This window comes from Mytilus edulis, chromosome 7 (genome assembly GCF_963676685.1).
Source record: "Mytilus edulis chromosome 7, xbMytEdul2.2, whole genome shotgun sequence".
Classification (NCBI taxonomy): domain Eukaryota; kingdom Metazoa; phylum Mollusca; class Bivalvia; order Mytilida; family Mytilidae; genus Mytilus; species Mytilus edulis.
Window position 1 is genome coordinate 72,044,176 of NC_092350.1, and position 25,550 is coordinate 72,069,725.

General features: G+C 30.2%; 1 protein-coding gene across 1 annotated transcript in view; it reads left to right on the top strand.

Annotated features, from left to right (window-relative positions):
- The window catches only part of LOC139482160 (cleavage and polyadenylation specificity factor subunit 6-like), a gene marked incomplete in the record, with an annotated part of 26,388 nt that extends 1,708 nt beyond the window's left edge, over positions 1 to 24,680 (top strand). The window contains 12 exon segments of the mRNA XM_071265859.1: positions 1,197 to 1,284; positions 2,802 to 2,977; positions 3,702 to 3,845; positions 4,157 to 4,263; positions 4,760 to 4,853; positions 6,688 to 6,765; positions 7,105 to 7,226; positions 7,974 to 8,077; positions 8,478 to 8,584; positions 9,359 to 9,506; positions 13,668 to 13,901; positions 24,186 to 24,680. Coding sequence (XP_071121960.1) covers positions 1,197 to 1,284; positions 2,802 to 2,977; positions 3,702 to 3,845; positions 4,157 to 4,263; positions 4,760 to 4,853; positions 6,688 to 6,765; positions 7,105 to 7,226; positions 7,974 to 8,077; positions 8,478 to 8,584; positions 9,359 to 9,506; positions 13,668 to 13,896 — 1,397 coding nt within the window.
- Positions 24,681 to 25,550: the final 870 nt, after the last annotated feature.

Consider the following 25,550-nt stretch of genomic DNA (forward strand, 5'->3'; position numbering starts at 1 on the left):
GAAAAATTGAATTTAAATTGTTTGATGTTGCCTTCGTACCAACACAAAAAAACAGTCTACCTGAGAAAAAAACTATAGCAGAATTCTTATCAAATTTTATATTTCATTTTTCTGCTCTTATTATTTTTTTGTCTAAAACATGTAACTTTCAGGCCCGTAGCCAGGAATTTCCATGGGAAAGGGGGGGGGGGGGGGGGGGGGGGGGGTGTGTTTGTTGGACTCATGAACTCGACTTTAACACTCACAATTTGAACAAAACGTTGACTTTAACAGTGCTTATTTGATTTCAAGGGGATGAACCCCCCTGGCTACGGGTATGCCTTTTTATGTTGGCCAAAGAAGGCATGGGTAAGTACGAACACATTTTCATTCACTGTATGAAAAGTAATTTAAAGCCAAGTGTCACTTATAGAAAAAGATAATAGAATGAAAAATACATATCTTAATGTTGACATTTTGTCCTTTAACCCTTTCGCCGATGAGTCCCGGTTTACCGGGATCGGAATACATCTTTTATATTTCCCGCTCAAACAGTGCAAACATGAGTTATCTTTCTTTGATGAATAACCCGGATGAAAGTGTAAACATGACGCTTCAGTTTGTTGAAAACCGTGTCAAAATCAGAGGAAATTTACGGAATTTACGAGAATTTGAAATGGGGGAACAATTTTTTGGAAGAATATGGAAGAATTGAAGCCAAACTAGTATACTTTTTTGACATAAAATGTCGTTTTATGTTCAAAACACTTGGAATGGACATCGTTCAGTGTGAGGAATTTGTACAGCCTCATAATTTTTTTCAAAATTTTGCCATTTTGGGTTAAAAAAATTACGATTTGGGGTCAATAAGCAGAATTTTGAGAATTTCACTGAAATAATGCCGAAAAAATGAAAATTTGAATATTTTATTAGGAAAAAATTAATCAAAACATAAAAAAACCTGTGAACTTGGTGTAAGTGAATGAAATAAATAAACAATAACTACAAACAAGTTTTTATTGACATTTATTATGAAGATCTCCCACTTGAGTAAAGTAGCCAGGGAAGCCATCGTCTCAGAGTAGCTTCTGTCTGGGCAGCAATCGGTGAAAGGGTTAAAGTGTAGTAGGTCTGGATTGAATATAAGAAGTCTCCTGTCCAGTCAACATCAAATAATTATGCAATTGGATTTTATTTTTCAGTGGACGACAGATCAGATTTAACAGATGCCATAGCTTCAGTAGGAGTCACAGATTTAGTGGAGATTAAATTTTATGAAAATAGAGCAAATGGACAGTCTAAAGGGTATGTTTACAGTTTCCAAGCCTACAGATCTTGACATGTTTGAATTAATGTTAACTCTGTCTTATATACATAGCACCATGCAAATAAAGAAATACCATCATTTGGGGGGGGGGGGGGGGATGTTAGAAGACTTAGTTAGCACAATTTAACTTATTTACTCAGGTTTTAAAGAATGAAAAAATTAGAAATTTTCAAATGCTATTCTTGTTGATGTTGTGGAAGAACATCAGCTACAAGATTGCCAAGAAGGAATACCTTTCTTGTAGAAATAGAAATAAAATCTGGTTTAATACAGAAATTTTATGTTGATCATTTTCCCACCATTTTGCACTTTCAAAAAACTTTCAGATCTAAATTTGATATTAGATTAGATTATGTACAACATTTATTGATTAGAGGATATTATCCTTGTGGCTATCTAGACTCGGGTTGTATATGTAATTCTACTTCTTCAAATCAAAATAATAAAGTGTATGTTTGTGTTGACTTACAAAGAAAATTGTACACCTAGTGTGATCTAGTTTAATTTCACTGTTGGTGGTGATTTTCACAGTGAATCTTGTTGTAAAAAGTAAAATCACAAAAATACTGAACTCTGAGAAAAATACAAAATGGGAAGTCCGTAATCAAATGGCAAAACAAAAGAAAAGCTCAAACACATCAAAACATAGCGCTCACTGAGAATGGTTCACTCTGAAATATCTAAAGGCATTATATAACAGCGTCACTCTGAATCACTAGCATTTATATCTAAAGGCATTATATAACAGCGGCACTCTGAATCACTAGCATTTATATCTAAAGGCATTATATAACAGCGTCACCCTGAATCACTAGCATTTATATCTAAAGGCATTATATAACAGTGTCACTCTGAATCACTAGCATTTATATCTAAAGGCATTATATAACAGTGTCACTCTGAATCACTAGCATTTATATCTAAAGGCATTATATAACAGCGTCACTCTGAATCACTAGCATTTATATCTAAAGGCATTATATAACAGTGTCACTCTGAATCACATTTATATCTAATTGCATTATATAATAGTGTCACTCTGAATCACTGGCATTTATATCTAAAGGCATTATATAACAGTGTCACTCTGAATCACTAGCATTTATATCTAAAGGCATTATATAACAGCGTCACTCTGAATCACATTTATATCTAAAGGCATTATATAATAGTGTCACTCTGAATCACATTTATATCTAAAGGCATTATATAATAGTGTCACTCTGAATCACTAGCATTTATATCTAAAGGCATTATATGACAGTGTCACTCTGAATCACTAGCATTTATATCTAAAGGCATTATATAACAGTGTCACTCTGAATCACATTTATATCTAAAGGCATTATATAACAGCGTCACTCTGAATCACTAATATTTACCCTTTTCCAAAGTAATTAACTTCACTCAGAGGGATTTTAAATTTAATCACCTCATATTTATTGATGGAAAGAGCTGCTTAAATAACAAATGCTTTTTTTTTGGTTATTTTTAGGTTTGCAGTAGTGGTAGTTGGATCAGACAACTCTTCTAGGTTGATATTTGACAAACTACCAAAAAAAGAAATCCATGGCCAAGTTCCACAGGTAACAAATGCTAACAAACAGGCCCTTAGTCAATTTGAAGCCCAGTCAAAGAAAGATGGTGGACCTCCTCAAAATGGTAATTACAGTGAGTTGACTTCTTTTCATATATATATATAATATCATAAGTCTTGATGATTGATAATACCTCAGTAAAGTGGGTAATTTTCATTAGGGGTTTATTTCACGAATGATTTGATTAGATAAAGAAAAATCATGAAAATAAGTTGATTAGATACAAAAAGAAAATCATGAAAATATCTCTTCTTGAAAATTGTGATTTTCAAAGAATATCATAAAAAGGGACAAGAATATAATGACAGGGTTTTGTCAGAGGTTGCTAAATTTAAACTCTGCTATTAAAAATGAATACCACTTAACTGAATGTTATCAGTTGCGTTTTCATCTAGTTTGTTTTTGATCAAATACTGACATTAATGATAATAAAAAAAGAACCTAATTTACCATAAAAGGGATCTTGAATTATGATTCATTATGTTTAGAAAGATATTTTTTATTTCAGACAGAACATAAGTGCCAGGTTAGCTTTTGTCATAACTTTTCAACTTTCATATATTAATGTTTGTAGTTAGAAGACTTAGACATAATATGTCAGAATGGGTATGGGACACATCTTTTGATATAGATAAAAGGATTATTTTTTTGCATTTTTAATGCCCTTTTAGTTGCTAAAGCACCATGCTCTTACAAGATCCATCATTTATATTGTGTACAGATACTAGATAAGCAGAACACTTCATTTAGCCTCTAGTTCTAAGGAGCTTGCACATTTTGTTCAAACACTTTTCTAGGTCCCCCAGGTCCAAGACCTCAACAGCAGAGACCACCACCTGGAAAGCCAGGATTTATGCCAAGACAGAACAGACCCCCAGGACCAGGAGACGGTCCCCCACCAGGCCCGCCTCCACATGGTGGACCCCCTCCAGGATTCCCAGGTAAGAAAGAAAAAATGAATAAACTGGTTTGTGCATGAAATAATTCTGACAGAAGATTTTCATCAATATTTTTATTTCTAGTGAACTTATTTGGAGATCATAAGAAACATTTTATTTTCTATTTTGCATCATTTTCTTGATATTTTTTAGTTATTTGCAATATTTTTAACATTCAAATTATCTTTTCAGATGTCAGGCTTTTACGAAACATTGATGTCTTTATTATGAAAAAGTGAAGAATCAGAAACTTATTTATTTTGCACAGGACATAATTTTGATGCTATATTTTAAACTTAACTTTCCTTTTTCAGGAGGACCACCACCTAGAGGATTCCCTCCAACATCTGGCCCCCCTCCAATGTCTGGACCACCTCCAGGACCACACATGAGATTTGGAGGTCCACCACCAGGAGGGCATGTAAGTTAATACTCATATTGAAATTTTATTTAATAATTAAGCAAGTAGTACACCATTGTGTTAACTGGAGTTGGTATGGATTAAACCGCTGTAAATGTTGCTCAGGGAATGGTACAATGGTCATTCCCATAAGGACATTGACCTCAATGAAAGATCAATACTAAGGATTATTATAAGCAGTCTTGAGAAAAATTACAAGCAGAAATCTACAGATTGGTTCAATTTTCTTATAAGCAAAACCCAGTCAAATAAAAGTTATCAAGTACTATCATGTAATGTAGATTTAAAAAAAAACCTAAACATTTAATTTGCTACTTAATCAATAACCATATGACTCTATTGTGAAATTTGTTTAGCCTAAAAACAAACTTAAAGTGTTTATAACTGAAGCAAATTATTATCACTATTTACACTACATATTTAAATTTTAGTTGTAAAAACATTGTTAATTATTTCAAAGAAAATTATTGATTGTATTGTCCTCATTTGTTATCAGATGATGAGAGGAGGCCCTCCACCTCCATTCAGAGGTCCACCACCACAAGATCCACGTGGACCACCTCCTCGTCCAGAGTGGGAAAGACCACCAGGTTAGATTAACTAATTGATTTCTGTAACTGGATTGATTTGCTTTTGTGGATTGAGGAAACATTGTAATTTCGTGTATACTTGATTTTTGGTTTAAATGATTATAATTTAATTTTGGATGTAACGCGTCTTCTGATTGGCTGACGTTATTTTGTTATGATCCCATAGACATAATTTAGTCATGTGACCGTGACGTCATCAACGTTTTTTCATGGTTTTCTACGGTTTAAAATGGAATTTAGAATTAATTTATAAGAAATGACTAATATTTTTTCTGTCTATTCGAAATAACATAAAAAATGTGGTGCACACTGTTAAATAACCCGCTACGCCGTTATTCAGTGTGCACCAAATTTTTTATGATATTTCTTCATAGACAGAAAAAATATTACAGTCATTCCTTAAATACATGTTAGTTTCTAGGAGTTTTAGCCTATTAATCAATTTTTATATTTTGTGTTTTTGTTTAGCTACAGAATGCATTTAAGAAGGCCTTAATTCAAACATTGTCATTTTTCAGTTTTAATTTGTCTATAACACACCGAAAAAACTAATATCAATAGTTGAATGTTGAAACTTCTGTCAGAAATCAACCATAGGATTTGATAAAAATGGTTTTCTCTTTGACAAAATTCGAAGGTCCCAGTGAATAAACTACACAGATAAAAAAGAGCTATTGTATTTATTCAATGGTTTGGGTCTAAACTAAGATCCTTCTACACTTTAAGTTCTGGAACATCCTTCATGCAAACCTTAAACTGAAAAAAAAACTAACTAAAAATGAAAAAAGTAGAGTTTAGAAATGAATAGCCCTCATTTTATTCTCAATACTTATCATTTGAAAGGTTTCTTTGAACAACCTCCTCAACAAGGAGGTAAGTGTGTCATTATTTCCTGGTAATCACTGTCTCAAATACCTCATGGTTATCAGGTCCTGTTTGGTGAGGCCAGAATTAAATTACATATTTCTTCTATACTTGCCCAAACCAGACTTTTTTTTATTAGATTTAAACCCTCTGAATTTTTTATAAATAGCTAAGTATACAATAAAATCAGTGATTGAAGAACTTTGCTCTTAAATAATGGATTGAAAAATAACAAAAATACAAGTACTACGAAAACCAAATAATAAACAATAGAATACCATATTGAGGAATGTTTGCAGTTTCTGAAAACAAACTGAAAAGTTCTTAATAATGTAATAATCCTGCAGCCATGGCCATGCATTCTTTCAGTTTAACCTTAATTGATTAAGCATTTTTACTTATTTTTAGCAATTGGGATTTAAACGATTATAGAATAATTATCAAAAATATATTTTCTCAAAAACAATTTTGACTAAAAAATTCTGCAGACTTGTCATCTTAATTTTTTTTACTCTTGACCTGTCATACACAAATAAAGCCATATGGAAGGACATTTAAATGAGGAGCAATAATGTTTTTAGTTCTGGCCTGTTGTTGCATGTTGGGTAATAGGAACTGTTCAGTTAAAGTATTGGAGATGTGTTAGACCAAAGCTATTGCCTTGTATTCATGCATCTCGTATACATATTTTCTTGGATTTTCAAGAAATATGAAATAGAAACTTTATCTATGCTTCTCAAATGATGAAAAAAAGACAGAGACCTTTTATAATACAAAACATATATTATGCCTTTACAATTAAGTAAAAATTGCTTTTTAAGGGTAATTTTGAACAGAAGATGTTTCTCAAATTGAAAATAAGCCTTTTCTATGTATGTTTGTTTATGTTTATATACAGTTCATGTTGAAAATAAGCAAAATTCCATGTGTAAGAGAAATGACTTTAATATTCTATTTGTTTATGTTTTAGTAGGGTATCCTCCCAATGGGCCACCACCCCCAGGTCCTCAACCAGTGCCACCACCTGGAGCAAGAATGCCACATCCAGGTAAGTTCATAGTTAACAATAGATCTGTAGATCTTTAAATGATAGAAATTGTAACTTTTCATTGAAATTGAGAAAAGTTTGAAAGTGCCAATTTATGAACGAACAATTAAGCCACTGTATGTTCATGTAAGTACCTAATGGATAAATTTTATTGTCAAATATCAATTGTTAATTATTCACATCCTAACAAAGATGCTATAAGAGAACAAACTCTGCCCTTTAAGTCACTTCTTTTCCATACCAGTTCCAAAAGGAGAAGTAACTCCCTATGCTTTTGAAGTAGTGTGATCCATGATGTTATAATGTTTATGATTTATGCATTAACGATTTTGATTATAGGTATGCCACCAGCGAATCCTCCAATATCTTTGCCACCACCTGGCCACCCAACAGCTCCTGCACCACATGTTAATCCAGCTTTCTTTCCTCCACCCCATGGAGGGCCACCCCCTGCTGTGGCAGTAAGTATACTTATGTATGTTATGTAGGTCAATGCTATCAATTTACAAGCCATGGATATATGTTTTGGCATTTGCATCAAAAATGTGAACATGGCTTAAAAGTATAAATCGCTTATATCTAAAATTTTAGCTGTATTATTTTCATTTATTATAAGTAATTTGTCTATTTAATGATAAGAAAAGCTAACACTGCTTGAATTATTCCAATGAATACATACAGGTGGAGTTGGCAAATGGTGTCTGAAACTTTTAACTCTAATGGACATGTATACTGTTTCATATGAAAAAATACTACAATAATCAGATCTTTGTCCTAAATCAGTTAGAGTTTACCTGTTAATTAAAAATTTTCAAAGTACAGTGAAACCTGACTAAACCGTACCCTTTCGGGACTTGAGATTTTGTTCGGTTTTGGCAGGTATTCGGTTTCATCAGGTTCACAATGCATAAAATGTGATATGATTGGTCTTCAGAAATAGTTTGGATTAGACAGGTTTCCTGTTTATTCAGGGTTCGGTTTAATCAGGTTTCACTGTACCAAAAAATTAGACAATGAAGACATGAAAAGAACACTAGATTTGCACAGAGTTTTATTATCCATATTTGTAGTTAATTTTATAGTAATTTGATCAGATATCCATTGCTTTTCTCTCAATAAACCAATCAAATGTTGTGTTGTTAAATATCTTTTGCATTGTTCATCTGATACTTAAGCTATGAGGTTCATGTTTATAAATTTCTTTACAGCCTTTACATCCTGGAGGAGACCCATATGGAAGGCCACCACCAGTGTCATATCCTACAGACCCTTACAGACCTCCAGATCACTACTCTAGACCCCCTCCTGAAAGGTAATAGGAATACAGTACATACTAGTTATTCAATCAAGTTTCTCTGAGCTCTGGTTCACAGTCATGCATTCAACACCACGATGTGTGATATTTATGAGATTCACATTCAATTTATAGCAGATAATGGGTTAAAAGTGAAAGAGGCTAAAACTTAAACACCAAACCAAAAAGCATACTATAAACTTTTTGTAATGTTATAATTAGTAACTAAAAACATTGTAGTGCTGAATTAAACGAAATAGTTTTATCTTTAAGAATAAATTGAAGATTTCCGAAAGAGCATAATATGTTTGGAAAAACAGAAATTTTGAATGTATCATTGCTATGCAAGTCACTGAAATTTAAACAGTTTTAGTATTTCAAACAAAGAAAGACTAATTTGTAAACTTATTATTTGTAGACCAGAATCCCCAGCCCTCAGTGAACAAGAATTTGAAGAGATTTTCCAGAGAAATAAGACTGTATCGAGTAGTGCTATATCCAGGGCTGTACAGGACGCAAGTGCAGGTAAATTTCTTCTTTATATTTATTTTATTGAACACGTTGGAGGGATTGAAGTCAGATGAAGCACTGATTGACCTAAAAAGAATTAGTCTCCAGAAAAATTGCCAGATTTCACTTTTTTCCCACAATTTCAAATTATTTGCTACAATTTGTGCACATAGTTGTCTTGAACAAGGTTGACTCAAAATTTCAGATGAGTCTTAAGTTTCCCATGGTCTCAAACTGTGTCCCATATAAATATGTGTATTTTGACTCCTGATGCATCAATATTTTCGGTTGACTCCAATCAAATTTACCGTCTTAATAATAACAAAAGCATTCATTTTCTTAACTATAAATAAACATGATCTAGGTGATTTAAATGGATTGAAGTGTTAATCAGACAATACAAGTATAATTTAATTCCCACTGACCACACTGTATTGATTGGTGATATTCTTTTACAACAAGTGTTTACCTGAGATTATCTTTGATCACCATGATGAATAATAAGTGATATATTTTATGAAAAATTATTCAAAAGTTATAAAAACTATCAACCATAATCATACATTAACGTTGTGTGTAAAGTAAGGATTTAAAGTAGACAAGAGTTTTGTCCCTTGGTCTGTCAAACTTCTGGTATTAATTTGAGTTGAACTACAAGTATCTCAAAATATTTCTCTGTTGCAGACTTGGAAATGAAAGCTTTTTCATTAAAATGTATGTAGGTTTATTATCCTTTTTCAATAAGATCAATGAATTATTCTAAGAACTTATCTATTGCTCTTTACACAGGAGAATTTGCAAGTGCAATAGAGACATTAGTGACGGCCATCTCTCTGATTAAACAGTCAAAGATTGCGAGTGACGATCGATGTAAAATTCTAATCAGCTCTCTACAAGACACACTTCATGGTATAGAAGAGAAGTCATATGGATCAAAGTAAGAAATTGAAAATTTTCAGTTGTATTTAACATAAAAAAAGAGGTCTCGATTGATATTACAGTGTCTGAATCAGATGTACGTTATCATTATCCTTTTCCTTATTAATTTGTCCGCCATTACTGGACATCACAAAGGTTCTTGTAAATTTTTGATGTCTTCATCTCTGAAGCCACAATGGAAAAGATATTGTTTTGTGACGTTAAAAGTTCAAGAGGCACAAATTCTCAGGTTAATTGGCATAGATTTCCAATTAATTGTAATTAATGAAAAATTTTGATGTACTTATGTCACATAACTCCAAATTTCAGATCCATACAACAAGATTGGTCGGATTGTATGGTTATAGATGTGTAATAAAATACTAGGTTTTGGGCTTTCCACTGAAAAGGTCTTCCTTAATTTGAAATATGCTTTCATTCCTTTGTTATAAAGTTCTTTCTTTGCTATTTGGAAACTCCCAGATGATGAAAAATTTATACCTAAGTATGTGTAGTTCTGTACACATTCTAAAGTCTGGTTTCCTAATGATATTTTAATATTTTTAAGTCTTCCTGATTTGTTAAATACAAGAACCTTGGTCTTTTTTGTGTTAACTGTCATTTTATAATCAACTGTAAATTTATTTAATTTGTTAACACAATTTTGAAGTCCTTGCTCTGATGATGATAAAAGAACTACATCATCAGCATACATTAAAATATTTAAGGGATGTGTATTTAATGGGATTGGGACACATGTTTGGTCAAAATGATGTGTTGAAAAGTCATCATTAGCCTTACAATTTTATGTCTCTGGCCTCAGTAAAAGTTATTGTACATTTATTCACAATTTAAAGATGTTCATATATATATATTTGATAACCAGGTGCTCTGCAGGGCACAGCTTTATACGACCGCAGAGGTCGAACCCTGAACAGTTGGGGCAAGTATGAACAAAACATTCAAGCGTGATACAGCTCTGAATTTGGATTGTGATCAAATTTTTGACATTACATGTTTTTTTTATACACAAAACAAATGTCAAGATTTTACAAATCAATTAAAGATTTCTTCTTCAAAACTTTTTAAATCTAAAATTAAATAGTTGACACAGCATAGGTTTCTGACACAGAATGAATGTGGTCTAATGAACTTAAAAGTTTTTTTTTGCCTTTGAGCAATTCACTATGCTGTTGAATATTAATCCTCTCAAAAAATGTTTGAAGAAATTTTCTTTTTATTTATGAAATCTGAAATAAGAAAAATTTAAACCCCCCCTTTTTTTTCACATCCCCCTTTCCCTTTTTTCAAAACTGATATCAATTCAAATTTCTAATGGAGTTTGCAACAATAACTACTCTTTTAAATACATCATAAAATATTAAAATGTAAAATAAAGTGCTTGTTATCACTGAATGGTAAAGATTGGTTGGTTGTAAAAGTGAATATACATTGTTTATTGTATAAAACAATAAAAAAAACTTCATCAGCAACATTTTATATTGGCAAATTTCCAATGAAGTTATTTACATAAAGTTATTGGCAAATAAAAATAGAAAATGACATCATATTCATGTCTGGCAAATGTCCAACATACATTATCTAAAAACATTTTAGATAAGATAAGGAAAAAAAGCTTCATCAGCAACATTTTATATTGGCAAATTTCCAATGAAGTTATTTACATAAAGTTATTGGCAAATAAAAATAGAAAATGACATCATAGTCATGTCTGGCAAATTTCCAACATATATTATCAACTACTATTCTATACATAGAAAGATAACTCCAAATGAAAATTAATTGCTATTGCACAATATTGTGCAATTAGATATTTCTTGCTATTGTGCAATACTGTGCAATTGAAAATTTCTTGCTATTGCACAATACTTGATATGGAATCCTGATTTGGACCAACTTGAAAACTGGGCTCATAATCAAAAATCAAAGAACATATTTAGATAAAGCATATCAAATAAGCCAAAGAATTTAATTTTTGTTAAAATCAAACTTAGTTTAATTTTGGACCCTTTGGACCTTAATGTAGACCAATTTGAAAACTGGACCAAAAATTAAGAATCTACATACACAGTTAGATTTGGCATATCAAAGAACCCATTTATTCAATTTTTGATGAAATCAAACAAAGTTTAATTTTGGACACCCATTTGGACCAACTTGAAAACTAGGCCAATAATTAAAAATCTAAGTACATTTTTAAATTCAGCATATCAAAGAACCCCAAGGATTCAATTTTTGTTAAAATCAAACTGGACCCTTTGGACCTTAATGTAGACCAATTTGAAAACGGGATCAAACATTAAGAATCTACATACATAGTTAGATTCGGCATATCAAAGAACCCCAATTATTCAATTTTTGATGAAATCACACAAAGTTCAATTTTGGACCCTTTGGGCCCCTTATTCCTAAACTGTTAGGACCAAAACTCCCAAAATCAAACCCAACCTTCCTTTTATGGTCATAAACCTTGTGTTTAAATTTCATAGATTTCTATTTACTTATACTAAAGTTATGGTGCAAAAACCAAAAATAATGCTTATTTGGGCCCCTTTTTGGCCCTTAATTCATAAACTGTTGTGACCTCAACTCCAAAAATCAATCCCAACCTTCCTTTTGTGGTCATAAACCTTTAGTTAAAATTTCATTGATTTCTATTTACTTATACTAAAGTTATTGTGCGAAAACCAAGAATAATGCTTATTTGGGCCCTTTTTTCCTAAACTGTTGGAACCAAAACTCCCAAAATCAATCCCAACCTTCCTTTTGTGGTCTTAAACTTTGTGTCAAAATTTCATAGATTTCTATTCACTTAAACTAAAGTTATAGTGCGAAAACCAAGAAAATGCTTATTTGGGCCCTTTTTGGCCCCTTATTTCTAAAATGTTGGGACCAAAATTCCTAAAATCAACCCCAAACCTTCATTTTGTGGTCATAAACCTTGTGTTAAAATTTCATAGATTTCTATTTACTTATACTAAAGTTATGGTGCAAAAACCAAAAATAATGCTTATTTGGGCCCCTTTTTGGCCCTTTATTCATAAACTGTTGTGACCTCAACTCCAAAAATCAATCCCAACCTTCCTTTTGTGGTCATAAACCTTTAGTTAAAATTTCATTGATTTCTATTTACTTATACTAATAGTATACTAAAAGTTAGAGTGCGAAAACTAAAAGTATTCGGACGACGACACCGACGACGACGCCAACGTGATAGCAATATACGACCAAAAAATTAAAATTTTTGCGGTCGTATAAAAACTGTTATATTTAAGTAATAATTATGTTATACTTTTCTTTAACCCTAAATTATAATCTTTTGTTAATATTGTGATTTTTGTCAACTTTGAATTGACTGGTAGGAAACCAATTAAGGTTTGTTTTTATTGCAATTTTTGATTGAATATAGCTGTAGGACAATATATATGATAAAAGATTAACCAGACGTGTGAAAACTTATCTAATTAGCACAAACTAAATTAAAAGTTGGACAAATATCTTGTTTAAAATAATCATTTTTTTTTTATATTTTGTACTTGGACTGGACATGAATGCTTTGATTTAAAGTACTTGTATTTGGTTTACAATTTGATAAAACAATTCTATTAAAATTTGACATAGTTTTCAACTGGTAACTTTATTTCATTCATATTTTAACTTCCATAAACTGCACCTTTAAATACATATAAAGTCTGTAAGAAGTCAGTAGACAAACAGCAAACTCTTTATAAAACTATATTCAATTGAAGCTAAATAATTCAGATATCAATGATGGCAAAGTGTAATGGGTCATGACCAGTGATTCAATGTTCATGTATGTATGTCATGAACTTTTGATGTTTATTAAATAGATGAAGTTTGAAGTTATCATTTTATAATATATAAAACAAAATCCTTTCTAAAAAGTACTATAGTTGTTTTAAGCGTTAATTCATTCACATCATTCAAATCGGTTATATTTTAAAATTCATTGTAATCAGATGTAATCATGATTACTTTGCCAATGTAATCATTAATTTAATCAGACACTTTCAGAAATGATGTAATCATTAATTGAATTTAATTGTACAAATGACAAAGTAATTGTAATTTAATCAATTACATTGAAAGTAATCGGACCTACTCTGCTTATGTGATTTATAATGGTTTAATTTAACAGGAGCAGTGCAAGAAGATCAAGATCTAGGGAACGCGAGAGAGAAAAGGAAAGGAGAAGTAGAAGTCACAGATCAAGAAGTCGGGATCGAGCAGAATACAGGGAGAGGAGTAGAGAAAGGGGGGATCGTCACTATGCAGAGGAATCATCGTCACGGTCCTCACACAGATCTGACAGAGACCGAGATCGTGACAGGGAAAGGGAAAGAGAATACAGCAGCAGACGACACTAATTTAGGTAATGATTGCTTCTGGGAAAGAAGCTTGTAATGAATAGGGTAAGGGCTATTCCATTTAATTGATATGGGAGGTTACGAAAGGATTTCTGTCTTAAAACCAACTACCACAAATTTGTGTGATTTGGCATACATCAAATAAATTTATGCCTTAAATATTCTATGACCTATTTCTGAAAACAAAACCTTTCTTTTTCTACCACATTCATTTTAACGGAATAGCTCTTAGATAATTTCAGTATTTTTGTAATTCATTAGTTTTATGGGGATAATTCCAATCGCATAACCACGCGCATACACAAAAATTTGTCATACATGAATCAGTTAAAATCTAGCAAACAAGCAAGAAATGAAGCACAGTCTAATCCAGTAATTTGATTACAGGTAAGTAACTTAGATATTTATAATGCTCTGTTGTTTAATTTATAATATATGTGCATAATTTATATGAAACTCATAAGCAAGAATTTCAAAGCTTGACGTTGCTTAAATATGCATATATATTTCTTTTACAGATTTCCTGAATTTGAAAATATCATCGAAGAATTTTTCTCTCTGCACAAAATATTCAAAAAGATTGTGTTTGCAGACAGTTATAGGAAAAATTCTCTGGAATTGAAGATTTTTTTTTTGTTATTTAGGAAACAAATTTGTTAATATATTTTGAAAATTCAGTATTGTTACGGATTGTCTTTCTAAAAATATTGGGCAACTGCAAATTAAAACTTGAAATTTAATTTTCATATTTATTTTAGTCATGGAATATTTTGAATTTATAGAACAATTTGCTATTCGTTATATCAGGGACAAAGATGATAAAACAATTCAATCATTAAAGATAGAAATTAGTTAAAATTTTAGTTAAAATTTCTGAAAATAAAAGACATATTTACTTTTATTTTTTAAGTGAAAAAAATTATAGAGAATTTGGTTTTTTTCTGTTTTTTGTTAAAAATAACCATAAAAGAATGTTGTCTTATTCCATATTCCATAAAGCAGTTGCCCTTTTCATGAATATGTATAATTTTTGCCAGAGTCTTTCAGCCTCTTTTGTAATTGGTGCAATATTTATTTTTTTGGACAAATTTTACAAGTCTTTTACATAAAGTATTTTTTATAACATATATATTTTTTTTTTAGAAATATTTACATTTGTTTTAAGTTTTTGAAACTGTTTATTTGTTGTACTTGTTAAATTGTCTTTAATATACCTATTTTTTCCAGGTTATTTAAGAAGTATCTGCAGCTTTTTCTGAAAAGATTGTAATATGAAAAGGGTGTCAGAAAACAAAAGAAAGTTTATTCCATATTTTTTACTTAATTAGTTCAATTTGTTTGATCAGCAAGATATTGGATACATCTAGTTCTGAAAATGATATTGCTTTTCTTAAATATTGTGAAAGGGCTGTAGATACATTAAGATAAGGATGATAATGAGTTTCTCACATTAAATTAAAAGACCACTCCAGGAAAAAATTGATGACCAAAAAGGCATTTGGCAAAACAAAACGTTTAATAAAGTAACTCAATTTTAGGAAACAAAAATAAAATTCACATTCAGGAGAGAATCACAATTTTTTTTGGAATGGTTTTCAGTCTCAATTAATATGTAACATATTGAATTTGAGAGTTTATTTATCTCTTAAAATCATAGATAAATTGTGTAAAAAAATAGTAGAAATCATAAAATTGTGTTCAGGTTCAATATGTGATTATAGAAACCATTTTCTCTCAGTATATTGCTTTTTTTTGTAGTTTGGGTTATATAATTATGGGGCTGTCCCATTTTAATCCCTACTGCTCCTGCAGAGCTTGAGAAATTCTCTAAAACATTCACATAATCTTAGCTACATGATGCTTTAGAACCTCTTAATTTATTTCTTCCTATGAATGATTTTGGGATTTGTTTGGCATGACAAAGACTTTGTCATACATGTATTCTTCTAAACTTTCATTCAAAATAAATGAAACTGAAACATGTATTGCCATAAGGCACCTCCCATACTTTTTATCCCAATTATTTTTGGATTTTCTGTGCTTATCATAGACTGCCAATGTTTATTTAAAGGTAGGGTTTGTAAGTTCCTCTGAAAAGTTCAGTTGATTTTACACATGGTGCTGTCAAATTAAAAGTGCAATTTTTATGTTGATAGTCACAAAATTGAAACTCCAAAATTGAGGTTTTTTAGCATGTTGGGGACTTATTTAACCTTTATGGATATGTGATGATCTGGGATAAATAAGTTAGGTTCTGTACAAGGATTAAAACAATTGGGGTCACAATTGAAGAAATGATTGATGCTATTTGAAAATGAAATATTATTATTGAGTTTGGGTAAGTGGGTCAAAGGTGCTGTTGATTATATTTCGACCCATTTCAAATCATTGTAATGCATATGTGATGGTATATTTAGAGGTAAGTAAAGCTATTGCTTATTGTTAATGGAAATTTCTTTACTATAGTGTGTTGTCTGTTAGATGAACCATGGCATCAATATATTAAAGAAAGCTTTCTTCATTACTTATTCAGGGGTGAATCCAGTCATTTTTAAAGGGGAAAAAAAGGGGAGGGGCTCCAACCATATGTCCCCATTTTAAAAGCATTGATTGTCAAAAAAGGGGGTCCCAACACTGGAACATAATAATTTGTAGCAAAAAGATAACCAGTAGCTACTAAAGATTTCATGGTTCACCTGACAGACAAATTTTTTTATCTAGCATAAATACACTATAAATCAAGTAGTTCAGTTATACAATTTCTTCCAGAGTTAATGAATTATTTGGAATTGATTTTACTGTAGAAACATTGTTTCCCTCAATACTAAATTTTGTTGATAAAAAAAAAATACACTTCAAATTTCTTTTAAATTATAGTTTATAGATATGAAATAAAATTGAAGGAATTGATGTCACTGATTTATGTTGTTACAGCATCATAGCTTTTGTGGATTATGTTACTTCATCCATCCATGGCTAAAATGGGCACATAGTAAACAAATCTAAGAGGCCTGTTGATTGACTACCACTGTACGGAGTAGATATTTTTTTTTCTCTCTGTGCAATACTTTCACTTTTAAATACAATTAAAAAATCACCAACGTTGAATTCCTTTTTTTAACAAAATTAAATACTGAATTTTTTTGGAAAAGAGGGGTCCCCAATGATGGGTGGGGGAAGTGACATAAACCATATCAGCTGTGATGTCTCATAAGAATTATGTACAATGTCTTCCATAAAATCCTTCAATGATAAGCCTTGAATCATGTTATAATGTGGGTTTACATCTAAATATAACAGTTCGTTCTGAACATAATTTTGATGTAATACACAAATTCAATGAATTTATTTCGCTATGTATACATTATGATATTTCATTAAAAGTAAAGAGAAGTATTTGTATGCCTTATCACTAAAGGGTTTGTTAATGGAACAGTATGAAAACAAAAATTTAATGTGAGAAACTTGTTGGTATACGTAAGTCCATATTCAATAATTATTTTAAGTATGTTGGAAAAGGCTATTCCAGAAAAATCCTTATTGTTAAGTCCGATTATAAAAGTTCAATACACCACTTACACTCTTGTTTCAGTTATATCCCATACTAACCCTTCAACCTCTTCCTCAGTGAAGATAAAATTCATAACCTTATTCTGGAATAGCTCTTGGAATTGTATCAGTAGAAATTTTATATGTTATCATTTATACAGTTATGTCTTTGCATTTAAAGTAAATGCTTATGCATCACATTTAAAATTGCAATAGACAGTGTGGCTTACATTTGACCATATTTTATTGCAGTAAGATTAGGACAGTTCCAAAATAAAATAACAAACATGGGGCATGGAAGGCAGACCTCACACCATTATATGAAATTTTCATTTTACAAAAGATTTTGCAAAATTGATTTTTTTTAGTAATTTTAGTGCCTTCCAACCCCCTACTACAGTTAATTTTGGAACAGTCCTAAATAAGTTGGTATCATATATTATCATAATTGAATGACAGGTGTATTTTCCAAATGAAAGTGATGTGGCACAATTCTAAGCAAGAATCGCACCATATGATCACCATATTTAAAATGTGCTACATGTATTTCACTTGCATTTATATGGTTTAAAACCTACTTCAACATCAGCTTACTTATGTTTACAAGTAAAATGATTATGCATGGCAAAGGACAGGCTGCTAATTTGTCAACCTTCTTTATTATCGTTTGATGTACTGTTAAGCACCATTCTGTCACAGAAATATTCGTAAACTTGGGTATTACCGGTACATCAAAATTACATTCAGAATCAACTGATGTATTAAGATGTAAACCCAGATTATAATTTTGGCTAACCTATTCTTAATATCTGTATAGGTGTTTAATTCATTTCTAAATTGCACAATTCAGTACAAATAAAGGCAACAGTAGTATACTGCTGTTCAAACCAGTCATAGAACAGAATTTTCTGAAAAATGAGAAAAAAAGAGTTCTGTATGGTTGCTTATTATTGTAAATTCAGAACTAAATGCATGCATGCATTTTATGTGAGTTCCTGAAAAATTACAAACTCTCAAGTAAATTTATTTATATTGTTTTGAAGAACAGTACATGTAGAATTTAGTCAATACAGTGTTTTATAAAATTTCAACAATAACTTGTAAGTTTGCGATATGTGTCTTATGAAAATGTTAGACTTCTTGACATTTCATATTCAAAGAAAATGTTATGCTAGAATAAAAAATAATACAGATTCTAAATTGGAAATGCATACCTATAATTGTATTGGTATAATTATATTAACAAGACCTTTAGTTTGTGTATTATAAAAAAACATAATTATAAGATAATTCCCATGTTGTTGAAATATATGCATGCTTGTGCTTTAATTAATGGGCATATTTCATGATTATGTGAAGTCTTTAAAAACCTTAAAATGTGATAGCTTCTCAGTACTAGGTGACAGTCAAATACTATTGACATCTCTTGTTAAAAAATTGTTTGTTTATGACGGTAAGTAGTACCCAAACTGATTTGTTTATATTAGTACTTTGAAAAATGCTATACCTCCACTATGATTGTTTGATCATAATACAGAATCCATGATGTTCCTTAAAGTGACATGTTTATGTACCAATTGATATATTGAAATGTTGTATAACATAAAAGTCGAAATACTCCATATGTGTAGTTTCTAAACTAACATCTTGTAAAATGTGTTTAGGGATCAGAAACTGAATGCATGTTTTAGATATTCATGTTTTGAGGGTAATAAAATTGTAAGGGAATACTTGTGATCCTGAAACATTAGTTTTAACAGAATAGTTCAATGTATGATGCACGAAGAACTTGTAAGAAATACATGGAAATAACTTATTGATATGCCTATAATATGAAATTAACACACATTCAAGTTTTACAGTTACTTTTGTGAAAGTTTCCTATGTGGTGATGTATTTGATTCAATCACATATGTATTGTAATACTGCTTGTTTAAAAAATCAAAAAATGTTGTTAAAATTTAGGTTGATTGGGACTTATTTCATATAAAATCACCTAAACTTGTACGATTTATGTAATCATGGAACACATTTTCAAAGTTAATAGGAATATGTTTTCAATATTGATTTTATGTCATCCATGATTTCACTCAGCTGCCCACAGTATTCTGCAATCTATGACTTAATTTTTTTTATTTTGTTAAGTTTATATTATTCCTTGTAGAAAGTTGCATAAGTGAACATGCAATATTTAAGAGTCTAGTCCTTAAAAAAATCCATGCTATTTTAAGATTACGATATTCATGCCCATTTAAAAGGCTCAATCGAACCATGGGCAATCTGAAATATACATGACATTGAAATTTATACTTTGATTGTAATGGTAAAGTGTGCAATAGATTTAGGGGGGAAATGTGTGTGAATAGGTTATAAAAGGAGAGAGAATGGTATTTTTTTTTAACAAAGGAGAAAGAAAAGTTATGGAGAAAGAGTAAGCGAAAAACAGTATTATTGATATTTTTAATATTTTGTTTTCACGACAGAAAAATAAACTTAATTTGGCATTTCATTTGGTGGCACTTAACTTTAACTTGATTTAACATTTTAGATTACCAAGTGTAGAATAAAAATATATTCATTTATTCAAAGAGGATTGATTGCTGTAAAGTGTAATTCTATATTGAGAAAAACTTGTAAATAATAGAGAGCTTGTATTTCATAGAAAAAATCCAGTAGATTATGCCACTGTTATTTTCTGCATGCTTCTTTTTTTCTTTGAATTTTTCAATTTTCCCAGAACATTATTTTTTATTTGTACATTTACATGGTAGTAGTTGTATTTAAACGAAGACTATTTTAGCCATCTCATATTAAACTCCCCCATGATATAATTTTGATTGTATGTAGTTCTGAATTACGTGTTATATTTTGAAAAATCCATATACAATCATAAATATTATTTGGATATGGAGTTTTAATCATTTAGCTTAGAATTGTGTTAATAGTGGACTTAATTACATCTTTATGATATGTGCAATGAGAGCATAGAAGAGAGGAAGGTCATTCTTGTGTTTCTTTACAAATGGAGCGAGAAAGTTAACTTATTCAGTGTGCATTGATCAGAAAGTGGAAGCTTTCATATAAAATTCATTTTGCATTGAACATAGCAGTTTGTATGTAGAAAAAAATATCACAATGAAAAAATTAATTGCCATTTAAGAGCTTACCATTATAATAGATTATAGATATTGTTTGGTTAATTTTAATTAAATAAGTATAACTTTTTTACAAATGATGAAATTCTGAATATTATTTGAGTCTCTTTCTTCCTCTAAATTGAAAAAAAAACCAATTCTTGGCTAAAACCTGATGTGCATTTGACTTGATTTTAGATTACAATGCTTCGATGTTAACACATTGTGAAGTTCCTTATAACATCTTATTTGTGATATAAGTATTTATGTGAGATTAGAGAGCCAAAACTGTATTAAGTGATGGTTGTAAAAACTATAATCCTTGCTGCATATTATTATAAATATCTAGCACCAGTGATGTAGTGGAAACAATCATCATATTTTCTCACCAGTTTGTAATTTAAGAATAGCATAATGTTTGATAGTTGTACAGGAAAGAAATGTTTTATTTGTGAATTGAAATAATTGTGAGAGAGAGTTCCAGTGATTCTTGGTTTGTGTGTAAGTGTGAATAAGTTGAATTCATAACATAGACAATATGTTCGTGGCTGGTATTTTGTTTGAGGGTTGTATAATTTATCAATTAAAATACACTTAATAGACTCCAAACTTTCGTATAGGTATCTTATTTTAACTTTTTTTGTGTTTTATTTTACAAATATAGTAGCATAAAAGTATAACACAAAAACTGAATTCTAAGTGCATTATTGTAAAAGTGAAGTTTGTAATGCCGAACTCCAGAGGATGTAAGAAAAAACAAAAACACAAACCATATTTACTTATTAGGAATGGAAAATCATTTAAAAATTAAACTTGCTATAGTTTTCAGTAATCTGGTAATATTGCTAATAAATTAAAGAATACAATAAGAGTTTAATGAAAATAATCTTTTAAAATCGCAAAAAGTGTCTACTTGAAAACATATTGTCAGTATATGTTAGTACATGCATTTGTAATTCCAGGATTTTGATCTGCACTTTAGTTCTTGTTATTGATATCAGTTGTTTTGTGCTGTTTGATTTAAAACACTTGTAAATAATGTTACATGAGTATTCATTTTTTTTTCCAAATTTTTTATCAGCTTTATAATTACCATAAAGATAAAACTGGTAGAGAAAATTAATCTTCTTCATGTATAAATAGGTTCTTCTTTATTTTCTGTATTTAGTTCTGAAGGCTCTACAAATTATTGTATAGTTTGTTTGGTTATGTGCATTTCTTGTCAATAATTTCATCTTAGAGATACTCCCCCTATACTTGAGTCCTTTATTTTGTTAATAGTATTTGTTATTTCATAACACTTACGAAATTCACTTTGTAATTTATATTATTATAAGAAACTCTTGTTAACATGTTAGGAAATTTATTATTAAAATGCTTTGTAACCAAGAAATAAAAAAAAAATCCTGGTAATAGAGGAAAGGAAAGAAAATATTCTTTTTAAAACACAATTTTGAAATTTGACTTTGAAATGCTCATCTTTGCATATGTGGTAAATATTGGCACCATTAGGAACTATTATTCAAAGCTCTTTAATCGATTAAGAAGCCTTGTCAAAGTATCATACTAAAATTTTAGGAAATTGCAATAACTGAAATCATAGTAAGACCTAGTCAAAATAATCATTATCAAAATGGTTAAGTGGATGTTTATTTAATGCCTTGGCTTTTAAGGTTTCTTAGTTTATTTAATGGTACTTAGGGATTATACTATACAATTGTCCAGTTGGTATATATATATATACGAAGATGTGGTATGAGTGCCAATGAGACAACTCTCCATCCAAGTCACAATTTATAAAAGTAAACCATTATAGTATGCCTTTTACTGCTGTTCACATCTTTGCATGAAAAAATGTCAATTTGTCAAAATGGATTGTTCAATGTTGCCCAATTTTTAAAAGGTAATTGGAGGCTTCTTTGTATGCTTACCACCTCTGTATGTTGCATTTCTTATCATTCCTACTGAAAGTCAGAAAATGATTCCAAAACAACCCTGATTTATGCATGTATCATATTGAGTATTTATGGCCATGACATCGAGTAATTTACCATTAGTTGATTGGTGTTTAATGTGATACATAATTGAGATATCTTTATTCCAATGTTATCTTGTTTGACATTTGCGATTAAATCGTTTAACTGTATGAATATTATACTTAAGATATGTTCCTGTTAAACAATGTCTTTAGCATTAATTGTGTATTCATTACCTAGCACATCAATCTTGCAATGTTTGAAATAAAAAAATTAACTAAGTTTTTCAAGAGTCTTGGTAAAAAAAAAGTTAAACTAAATCTGAACAACATAGAAGAATTTATTAATTTTAGCAAATTGGTACTTCTATATATATTTTGCCTGATTGCCACCCCTAAAATGTTAATTAAGTATATAGTATTTACTAGAGGGTGAAAAGGACTCAATGATATGCTCAGTATGTTTTAAAAGTATTTCTATTCGTAAATTTACAATTCAATCAGAAATTGTAAAAAGAGTAAAAATTAATGAAATTAGAAATCCGCCTTGTATAATGTATAACTGTAGTTGTGTAAGTAATACCTGCTCATGCCAAACTAGCCTGATATGTTTATAAGGTTAAATACTTTTTCAAAAATAATGGCTTGATGAAAAATTTCAAGTATTTCTTAATAATTTATAATGTTTTATTTAATTGCTATTTTATATATTTAAAGAGAGAAAACATATGAAATATAACCATGCCATTATTTTGGAAATTTATAAGTTGAATCATATGTTAATATGTCTTTAAATATATTATATGATTGTATAGCATCATTATTTAAGCAGGCTGCATTATGATTCAATCAATATGTCATCCTGGTTTTCAATATTATAGTTTTCTGTGCAATGTTATGTTATTGTTAGTCTTTTTGGTCATGGTGTTGACTTATAAAAGGGATTGTTTATTGCCCCCCCCCCCTCAGTGTCTTATCTTTTTGAAAAAAAAACATGTTGTTATGAATTGATAACAAACAAGTAGACTTGTAAGTAATTATTGTTGATACTAAAATCTACTTTCAGAGTTTTGATCTTCCTCTATGATTTTTCAATTGCAAATTTGTCAAATTTTAATGTCCTTGTCAGAAATTACCTGCACATACCTTTCAATTAAAATACAGATTTAAAAAGAAAAGGAACCATATTGACCACTATTGTCTATTGTCATAAAACTTTACTTTGTTCTTATAAAAAAAATTGTGTTGTATCACCAAATCCAGCATTCTGATTGGTTGAATTCTGAGTCTTATTACAGTCTTATTACAGTATTTGTACTCCAAAAATCCCCACAAGGCTAGATGTCCAATCGTTGATAATAAGATTTAAGAAAATATTGAAATGAGTTTAAAAAAACAACAAAATAAATTGATATGTAATCAATTGCAGCCAGATTAATTAATGATGATCATAACTTATGCTAAGTTTGTGTTGTGTAGTATCTATTATTTGTTAACCTATAGAATATTATTTTGTACATAAATGTGTTCTAGAGCTAATGTTGGTTTTTTTCAGAGGGAAGGTAAAGTATAATTAATTATGGTATATATATTTATGGATTTTAAAAATGGCTCCTGTACTCTATTTGTAGGTAAAAAGACATGTACAAGGTTCATCCTTAATTATCAGATTATGTATGGTAATTTATTCTGCTTCGTGAAAGTGTTTATAAAAAATATTCTCAGACCTCTAGATGTTTTCATTGATGTATATAGCTAATTGTTTAGACATGTGACATTTGAACTAAAAGACATCATAGAATACATCACTCTCATCGCATCATGTGAATCAACTCATCAACTCATCATAGATCATCTATTCAAAGACATACAGTGGAAAACAGAACAGATGAAAATCTACAAATGGAAAAGAAGAAGATATTCTGTTAGGAGTTGCAACTTTATTCTGGATAAGTTTTACACAGGAAAAGAAGTGGATTTTAATTAATTGGATATAAAATGAATTGCTACATTGATTATGAATTCTGAAGAGTATTTAAACAAATTTTCTTTTCAGCATTTTACCCCATCAAGGAAAGATATTTTATTTTTTTTAACATCCATCAGAAATAAATGTAGTAAAACAATGACTTATTTATATGGAAAAGGTATACATGGTATAATATCTTCTTGGCTTAGGTCATTTCTGTCCCCTGTGGCTTCAGATCCGGAAAAAAATTGTGATTCAGATTGTAGTTCAATTGTATATATGAACATTACACTTTTTAACACAGATGCCATTACTGCCTTTAAGATAGGCATATTACAACTTGACTTATTTTATTTAGTTTGTGTGAATAATGCTTGTCTATCATTGAAAGTGAATGTTGAATGCCTGTAGGTATGATTTTGAATTGTTGCCAAGTATCACTTTATTTGTTGTTGTCTCACAATTGTGGGTAGACATTGTTGGTGCCCTGTTCATGTGTCTACCTAATTAATCCATTGAGTATCACTACAATTTCCTACAGAAATGAATTAAACCACGATGAATCAGTTCTCACCACTTAGTAGTTCATGTTGAGCAAATCGATGGATTTGATGAATATTTTGGGTTTCCAATACAAAAGCATGCATTTTCATTGAAGGTGAAGAGAATGAAATAAAATCTACAGAGCGAAAAAATGTAACAAGACAGTCAATTGTACAAAATATATGTTCCACCAGATTTATTGACCATTCCTATTCTATTACAATACAAGTCTTAATAATAAACAAACACAAGACAACCCAAACCACACAATCAAGACATTTAGAGGTTATATTGTTTTCAACACCATAGATTTCTATACAATAAATGTCGAAAATCAACATTTTCTATTCTATGTTCAACTAAAATTTCTCAGAGCGATGTTTTGTCTGACATTTTGTTTGTCAAACAGAGTTTGGTTTACACTGAATATGTGGGTAGACATTGTCTGTGTCCTGTTCATGTGTTTGCCTAATTTATCCACTAC